Here is a 9,376-nt window from a genome sequence, read left to right as displayed (position 1 = left end):
TCTTGTCTTCCCCTGCACCGGAGTCGACACAATGGCGTACTGATGACAGCTCACTCAGGGCGGGTCTAAGGTAAGACGGCCTTGTCAATCAACTATCGTGGGAGGGGCCTGTGCAGAACTACGTCATTCTAACAGGAATCTCAGAACAGCCTGATTTGAGAAAGGGGATTTTGAAATAGGGATTTAAAAAAAAAACACTGGGTGGATTTTTATCATTATAGGATGGATGTGTACACACACTTCCAACACACATTTATGTTCAAACAACTTGTAAAGTGAATTTTGCATCCGATGTCCCCTTTTAATGTAGACCATAAACTTTCAAATGACTCTATGCAGGTGAGGAGTAACCTACAAAAAATGGGAGCGTTCCAGCCCATGACTATATTTCTTCGTCAAGAGCTTGACAGAATGCAGCGCGTCATTGGTTGTGTCCGCAGTACCCTCACTGACCGTAAACTTGCCATTGATGGTGAGTTCTGGAAACTTTCATCCACAGTACAGAAAATTAATTCATGGTTTTAATAATAATAAGAGAAATATTAACGGGTTAGTTCACCCAAAAATGAAAATTAGCCCATAAATTACTCACCCTCAAGTCATCCTAGGTCAGGGGTAGGCAAGTTCGACACGACTCCAGGGGGTGAACAAAGGCCTCCTGTAGCGAATCGATGCGCTTTTGTAAGAAAACTATCCATATTCAAAATGTAATAATCACTTTAATGTAGCTTGCGCCAACAGTTGTACACAGAAGCAGCTCCGGGCAGATGACGTATGAGGTTGGCTTTGCACATGCGCCACTCAGAAGTGACAAACGCGGAAAATTTTAATGAAAACAGAAAATATAAAAATAAATATTAATAAATTTAATATTAATACAAATGTTAATATGTCAATTATACTAAAATAACACTGGTTGGTAGGTTATCCTAATTTAAAGAAGTTAAAAATTATATATATTTACAATGAATTTTAAGAAACAAATGTAAACAATTCTAATTATTATTATTATTATTTAGTTTTGTCTTAACAGAACAATCTTTAAAAAATTCTTTTTTTTGTGAATACAAAATATTCTAAACTTTTTTTCTAGACCCAACTCAGTCAGTGACTTTATCAGCAGTCTTAATTCCGCTAGTATTTTTCCCATTCATTAACATGTTTTATGATCTAGACAGACCGTGAAGCACTGCAAATGACATATAAAAAAAGATAACAGTCCAATATAGGGTGGGCATATGTGTCATTTATATGGGACATGTCCTGGCCATGATTTTTATATTGCCTAAAACATCCAAAGTAGTTTGACCAATAACATGCAGGTATTGTACATAATCGACCAATCGTGGCGCGTCACGCGTGAGAAAGATCAAAGCGATGCAAATGCACGCATGTGTTTGTTCGTTCGTTCGACTTGAAGCTGTGCACCGATCGTTGTATGACACCAAAGTACCGCGAGAGTGATTTGAAAGCATAAGGAGCCGTCTGCACTGCTCTCTAATAGCTCTCGTGAGATAATGTCATACAACGATCGATCTGCATACAAATGGCCCGTATAGTCACCCTAGTCCAATATAAAATTCTCTGCCTGATTCAGAATTGTGGGTAGTGTAGTTCTTTACAAAGGAATTGTCTATTATACCCGTTTAAAAAGAAAATACAGAAGCACATCCCATCATGCAGTGCTAACATTCAGGGATCTTCCAAAACCATGTCAACTAATCTGTCATGTATAACTGTCTTCATTTACAAAGCCATGATATAGGTGTGATCTTGTTTGGTAGGGTCTCTTTACACCGTTGCCGGTTGTACATGTGTATGTGGTGAGCAGCACCACAGAAACCAAGAAGGCGCCCATTAATCTGTACAAGAAACCAAGACGAACTGACCTGACATACATCTTTTCACTGTTGCTCCGGAGCAGCCAGAACCCAAACCACTGGACACTGAGGGGAGTCGCTTTGCTCTGTGACTGTACATAAACCCAAAATCTGGTCCAGAGCTATTTTCACTCAAGAAGCGAGATAAAAATATTTAGTTTTTTCCCCCCTCTTGTTTGAAAGCAGCAATAAAAAAGTTTAAATATACACAATTATTTGCACATGCAGCTGAATGTAACAGTTTTCTTTGAACTATTCAGAAATGCCTCTATAGTAGTCTACTATCTGGGATTGCTATTTTTGCAGAGCATTTATGTTCATTCACATTAACATAATGTGCAGCGGTGTCCGAACTATGTGTATATATGATGAAAATAATATATAGAAGAAACATAATTGTTGCATTACAACTAGTGATCTTGAGTGTAGTATTCTTTATTCACACATGCATTTATCAAGCATATCATAAAGCTCAAAGTGTGATTAAAACAAACAATGTAAAATGTAAATGCAATCTCATGGTGCAATCAGTCCAGGATTTGTATCATCAGTACAACCATGTTGTCGGTGACAATTTTCTCCATCCCCCAATAAAAAAGGTTGGACACCTGCATAATAGGAAACAAAAAGTGCCATACAGCAACACTTTATTTTACTACTGAGATCCTTAGAATTCAGACTGACTGCAAAACTCTTATAATCAGTCTTGATTACTAATACACTAAATGCATTTTTCCCAGAAACTCTTCAGAAACCAGCTGTTAGAGTTAATATGTTTATTTAAAAATTTTGACTGCAAAAGTTGTTTTTCAGAGTTTACACAGAATGGCACAGAAAAAATATTGTTTATAAATGACTTGTCTGCACAGTTAGTTATATTCCAAAAACCACTACAACATCTAAATTGAAAAATTTAATTCTAAACTCATTCACTGTTGACATGCTGGATGTCAGTCGACACCAGAATATATGTGAAGTTCTCCAGAGAAAGTCCAAAATGCACTTCTCTGTGAATTATTTGTAAATTCAGCTATTCAAAGAAATTTCTTAAAAATATTTTTACACACACCTAACAAATAATGTCAATTCGTAAATTTGTCAATTCCTATCATCTCCTACCTTGATTTTTCATGATGCTGCATCCACTCCCATAGGTGGCAGTATAAAGAAGAAAATCATTGAGTACACCATGTTTTTAGCTTAACTTAAATTAAAAACCATAGCCTAGTCATCTCAGTACATTGGTTTAACATTCATAACCCTTCATAGTCCATAAAAGATGTAAACAAGAAAATCCAAAAAAAAAAAACACCTCTGGGTATTGCTTGTAACGTACAACTTCCTTATTTCGTTCATTCAGTTGTCGTAAGAACCATCCACTTATCCACACACTTAGAAGCAAGATTTTCCCAATCTTTCCACCTTCAAGTTCTTCATAATCAAATTCATATCTGTACATTAGTCTTTCCCAAATGTGACTGTCAAGGCTTGCCGCTTAAGAAAGCTGCTTCATATCATACATTGGCACTTCCGATTCCTCGCCCTTGCCCTCATCTGGACCTTCTTGTTTCTCCGTTGGCTCGGTGTAGGCCACACCAGGGCTGGCCTTGCGGCCCTTCGGTGGTGGGATGGGTGCCGTTCCTTCCGTGGTCCCTTCAGCTCCCTCCTGACCTTCAGCCACCGTCCTTTCCTTCTTCAGGTTGAGTTTTGCTGGCACGGTTTTCGTGATGGTTTCCTTGAAACGCTCACCAGACTGTTTCAGCCGTTCCCCAGACTGGCGGATTTTCTCACGTCGTTCGGTCGTTACTATGCGCTCACCCAGCTTGTTAACCTTGGTGCCCAGATTCTCTTTGGTCTTAGTCATGTTCTCACGGGAGAAGGTCTGCTTCAGGCTTTCGATGCGCTTCAGGCCGGTCTTCTTTAGTTTGGCAGCAGTAGACGAGTCGGCCTCCTCAACGACCATGTATTCCTCATCCGAGTCGGGAAGCGGAGCCTCCGGGACATCTGGGTCTATGGGAGAGTCTCCACCTGTTGCTCCCTTTGTAGATGCTTTAGGAGCAGCTACAGCTGGGACCTCATTATCTCCCTGTGGGAAGAGAATACATTTATCATAAATTTACCATACTTTTACCACGTATAGCACAGCTGAGACCTTAAATCAAATGGTTTTAGACTATTTAAAAGATAAAAAAAAGAAAAGAAAAAAATGCACATAATGAACAACCCATCCCATGAGTGTAACAGTGGGGGTCTCCAAACTCGGTCCTGGAGTGCCCTGCAGAGTTTAGCTCCAACCCTAATTAAACACACCTGAACCAGCTAATCAAACCATAGTAATGAATGGGAAGTGCCGTAAGCTGAATCCCAGCTGTCGCAAAAAGTCGTGGTAAACTCTAAAAAGGGTTCAATCCAAAAGTATTGTTTACTGTAAAACATGTTGAAGATTAGCAGATAGGCTGTCGATTCATTAAATGATAAGCTGTTTCCTCTAAAAAGCTGTTTATTCAGCATAGTGAAGCCACTCCTCCATTGACATCCATTAAAAAAAAACAGCCTCTGGTCTCCTTTCCCACGTACTGCCAGACCGGAAGCGTTAGCTTTAGCCGTTATGCTTTTTCGGCTAATGGTAAGAGACTGAGGTCTCTGCAGAGCAAAAGTGTGCGTTTCTTTTGTGGGTGTTTTCAAACTGCAGGGTGTTTTTCAATCATGCAATCAAAATGATCCCCCTTACCTAACCCCACCCCTAAACCTACCGTCACTATGACATCAGCCAATCAGGAAACATGGTCTAAAAACGCCCCAATCTGGTAACTCCCATTACTTTCCTGCAGAGACCTATACACTTGGAATACGCGGTTATCGGTCCGCCAATCAGAATCAAGTATTCCAAAGCCGTTTAATAACTTGCCGAAGCCGAAACCCAGACGACGATGAAATAATTTCACATTTGGTGTGGGTTCACCATTTGATATCAAACATAATGTAAGGTAAAATATGGGTTCTAAGCAAAGTTGAGAATAACAGTAGGCTATTCAAATAAAAAAATTAAAACCTTAGGCAATATCTGCACAGCAAACTGTTGCGCTGTGAATCTGTACACGTATCGGATTGCACAGTGGTTTGCAAATAAAGATCAGGTACATTTTAAATCAGTTTCGAAAGAGTTTAGATTACATTAATAGTGTGCTGTTGCACAACTCGCACATAACATTAACCTATCATAGCTCAGTATATAAAAAGGCTAATAGCTATAAGTGAATCAAGTTACGTGACTCACTCAGTCATGGACTCAAACCAGTTAAGTTACCACTTCTGATAAATACTGCGCTTTATACACGAACAAAATGAACATTTTTATATATATGAAAAAGACTATTGATAACAAACGGCCAGTGTTCAATCGGTTATTAAAGACTCTGTGGACAGCTTTTTTAACCATCACTGAGACAGACGCGATAGCACTATATTAGGACATGAAGCTTCAGTTCAGCTCTCAGAATAACTCTGAACAAATCTGTCAGCTGTTCTCCTCACGGTACAAGAGATCATCAAACCCATGGGCACTAATTAAAAGTAAGATTGTTAGAGAAAGAAAATATTAACCAATTTGAGTACACTAGTTGCCTATTGATCCTCAAGAAAATTGTCTATGATATGGAAAATGGAGAACACTAGCCTATTTCCTATGATAAATCTTCAGAAAATTAACATAAATTTTCAACTAAAACACTGTAATTATGTATCTGAAAACATAACAGTAAATTGAATTTTATTTGAGTAATGCAGTGTCTTAAATTCAAACCTACCTACAGAATATTTGCAACGAACTTGCAGCTTTTACTATCATAGTTTCAGAAAATCCTCTCTTAAAAATTTATGAAAACATTATGGTATTATTAAAAAGGTTTTAGATAAATTGTCAATCATTTTATTTTTAATCCTATTTTTTAAATTGTTATATCCTATTACTATTGGGCTATTTAAAACCTAAAAAAATAAATAAATAAATAATAATAATTGTGCTGATTTTTATTAATTTAATGCATTATTAAGTGCTTTTGTACACAGTAATTGGGCTGTCACAATACAAGCTCCCAAATAATTCTCAAGCTATTTCAAACAATAGCAGATCCATTGCAGATGTATGAAACAGTATTTCCACATTTAGCAATGAAACATTCCTCCATGATGTCATAATTCTGTACTCAATCTGATTTCGGACATCTACGTTTTAAACAACAGCGGTATTCCAAATAAGGCTTCATAGTTCATTCTCTTATGAACTAAAGAGTGTATAATAATTCATTTTTACTCCTTCATGGATCACATTACATGGTTTATCTGAGTGTTACTCCAGACATCCTGCCACATATCAGATAAAATGGCCGCCAACCTAATCCTCCATTCTCAGTGGGGACTGGCAGAACATTCCTGCTGTATTGCTTTTGGCTGTAGGCCACATGACCTTCTAATGTACCAGGATTTATCTTGGATCACCTTGTATCTTGAAATAATCTGTCTTATCTTTGATAACCCCCTTTGCTCAAGTTGAAATGTTGTAGGACAAGCTCGAAGAGTCAAAAATGATCAACCATGATTGAAGGAAAATGGTCTGGTATTGTAAGGTATACTTCCAAAATTACACCTGATTTAGAGATCCAAACTTCATATGGAACCCAGAAAAACCCAGTCCAAAAGCTGAAATGTTGTAGGACAAACTAAGAGTCAAAAAACAATCGATGCATGGAGTTTCAGCCATGAGCAAAGGAAGAAGTTCCACTATTCTAAGGTACGTTTCCAAAATTGGACCTGCTTTAGAGATCCAACCCCAAAAATCCAGTCCAAACGAAAACATTTGCATGCCAGTAAAAGCAAAGAGTCTTACCTGGTAGATGACGACACGAAACTTGTTCTTGTTCAGCAGCTCGACTTGGGTTTCCTCCACCTTCTTGACACGTATGTTCTGCTTCTCCACCCGTACACGAACGTCCTTGACATGGCAGCTGACCTTGCGTGTTTTCTCTAGAAGTTTCTCCACGGTGCTACTCGTCGCCGTGTGCTCCTTCGTCAACTTCACCACGTCCGCCTGGATGGTCTTTACGGTGTTCTCCAGCTCCAGCTGCCGCTCCTCCATGCGTTGCTGGCACGCCTGCACATTGTCTATGATCCCGGACACCCTCTCCAACAGAGTGAAGATGTTCAGGGCGCTGGGCTCGTCCACCACATCTGCCAGTCCCAGTTTGTCGGCCATGCTTGTCCTTGTAACCCAGTGAGGACCCTAGACTAGAACTGTCGAAGGTCCTGCTTTGGTGGATTTCTGTTGGTGCACAAGGGGTTATGGGGTGGGTTGCTGGATTATGGGGCCGTGGTGGGCCCTGGAAGACGCTTGGATGAGACGGACTCGCCCTCTGACTGGAGCTTCATGGACGTTCTGGAGAATATAGAAGCTCCACCCTTCCTGTATATGGGGAACACAAGGTTCAAAGGCCAGACACACAGGGATTGACTGGAAAAGAGGGCAGAGGGGTTGGAAGGAGGCACCAAACCAACTCGCCATGAATTCAGCGTTATAAATATCCACAGTAAGGTGACACGTTGTCATTTTTAGAAGATGCATGTGCAGCTGAGATAATGGAAACCCCCTTCGTTCTCAACCGCACTATTTATTTTACAAAGAGCTATGTTTCCTCAATGAAAAGCTAATGGCATGGTCATATTTTGTTAAAAATAATAGCACAAACAATACCAAGATGTTCTATCACTGATAGTCACCTGATTGTCCAACTTTGGACAAAAGGTTTCAGCTTTACCATTACCAAGTTTGGGAAAATTCACAACTGAGGGAGCAATTTGCCTACAACCATGTCCACAATGCTTTAAGATCGACCTCAAGCATGGTTTTGTCATCCACGTTGTGACCTGGGGAAGATGATCCACCTTAAGATGGACTGTCCAAACCCGTGAAATGATGGCACCAGCTGCAGTCTATTCTTAAACCCTGAGCCGTCTATAATTACTCATCACTCATGTCATAGCTGAGCGAGGCTTACTTAATTCTCCAGAACTCTTCATTCAGCTGATACTCGACACCACTTTCCTACACACGAAATCTCATGTGAGCAAACAGTCAAAGTTTTGTGGTCAGATCCTTTTTCTGCAAATAGCTGCTTCTCGATGCAATCTGTCATTTTAAAATTCGAGAACCCAAGATGTCACACTTAAAGGGATAGTTCACCCAAAACCAAACCTTTATGGCTTTCTTTCTTCTGTGGAATACAAGAAGATATTTTGAATCATGTTTTTGTCCATACAACTGACATTTTTCAAAATATCTTCTTTGTGTTCAACAGATAAAATGTCATACAGGTTTGGAACTACATGAAGGTGAGTGAATAATCCCTTTAAGACATCAAGATCCGTTTTAAAATTGTACAGATGTCCAAACTGGTTCAAACCTGAAGTCTTGACACATGATGCTAATGATTATAAGATGTCAAATTACAAAGTACTTGAACTGGATACTTAAAATTAGATTACTCAGAGAGATCGTATGACTTAGCACAGGCCACATCTGAATTACTCGAGGTTTAACAACTAACTTTACACACTGTCTGTGTGTACAGCCATCAAAAATATCTGTAAGACAGAATTAAATTTTATTAAATCTACAGCACTGGACACAGTTTAACAAGTCATGCGATATGCAGTTCATAGAATTAAATTAATGTCAATAATGTTTGTTTCAACATTAACAACACCGATAACATTAGAACATAAAAACTACAAACATTTCAACATTGATAAGTATAGCTAGTCAAACACGTTGCATTTCATTCTCTGGAATTCCCTTCAAAAGAAACTGGAAACGTCATCACTTCGTCGGCGCACTTGTTCATGTCCAATTCAATTTGGTGTTCAGCTATGTTTGATTTGAGGAAATAAAAATCAAATCAAAGGGGGCAGTTAAAGACAGTTCAGAGTTAATATTTTCAGTAAAGAAGCACATTCCATGAAAATCGAGGACGTCCGTTTTTGTGGTACAGTTTGTGTGCCGAGAGTTACATTTAACAATATGTGAAAAAAAATGGTACCACAATCTAAAGGAAAAAAAGCTTTTATCATTCATTTGACAGTGTTTGTCACTGACATCAAGTACCTAAAATGTCCTGAAAGCAAGAAAACAATAAGGCACCATCCAATAAAATAAAAATAAAATTTAAATGGATAATAACCTTATTGTCCAGAGTCAAGAAAGCACAAAACAAAAAAGCACATTAAAACTGTAATCCACTCGGTACAAAAAGTATAAAAAATAAAAATAAAAACAAGCTACATCATCCTTGAAGAGGCATTTGATGAAAAGTTCTGCTTTTGCCGTCTTCCACGATTGTTCTTAGGACATTTCCTGTAAAAAAAATAAATAAATAAACAATAAATAAATACAATTTTATGATATATATATATACAGTATATATATAAATAAATATATTATATAT

General features: G+C 38.4%; 2 protein-coding genes and 1 pseudogene across 3 annotated transcripts in view; 1 reads left to right on the top strand and 2 right to left on the bottom strand.

The window, feature by feature from the left end:
- Positions 1-1,862, top strand: part of LOC107731782 (dynein heavy chain 5, axonemal-like) — a 24,863-nt pseudogene extending 23,001 nt beyond the window's left edge.
- Positions 1,863-2,306: 444 nt separating this feature from the next.
- cavin4b (caveolae associated protein 4b) lies at positions 2,307-7,398 on the bottom strand. 2 transcript variants are annotated; one of them, XR_001638808.1, is made up of 3 exons: positions 6,766-7,398; positions 3,000-3,966; positions 2,307-2,488 (listed from the first exon to the last, which is right to left on the bottom strand). XR_001638808.1 is itself a non-coding variant. In XM_016542967.1 (2 exons), the coding sequence occupies exons 1-2, from the start codon at positions 7,129-7,131 to the stop codon at positions 3,376-3,378; spliced, it is 957 nt and encodes a 318-aa protein (XP_016398453.1). In that variant the 5' UTR covers positions 7,132-7,398; the 3' UTR covers positions 2,427-3,375. The 2 variants fall into 2 exon arrangements, 1 of the variants encoding a protein (XP_016398453.1); XM_016542967.1 differs by having other exon boundaries at positions 2,427-3,966.
- Positions 7,399-8,519: 1,121 nt separating this feature from the next.
- Positions 8,520-9,376, bottom strand: part of LOC107731793 (tomoregulin-1-like) — a 19,818-nt gene continuing 18,961 nt past the window's right edge. The window contains exon 10 of the mRNA XM_016542966.1: positions 8,520-9,285. Coding sequence (XP_016398452.1) covers positions 9,210-9,285 — 76 coding nt within the window. The 3' untranslated portion in view covers positions 8,520-9,209. The remainder of the gene's footprint in view (positions 9,286-9,376) is intronic.

This window comes from Sinocyclocheilus rhinocerous, unplaced genomic scaffold (genome assembly GCF_001515625.1).
Source record: "Sinocyclocheilus rhinocerous isolate Xijiao unplaced genomic scaffold, SAMN03320098_v1.1 scaffold1721, whole genome shotgun sequence".
Classification (NCBI taxonomy): domain Eukaryota; kingdom Metazoa; phylum Chordata; class Actinopteri; order Cypriniformes; family Cyprinidae; genus Sinocyclocheilus; species Sinocyclocheilus rhinocerous.
Note: the sequence above shows the minus strand (reverse complement) of the source record. Positions and strands in the feature narration are given on the sequence as shown.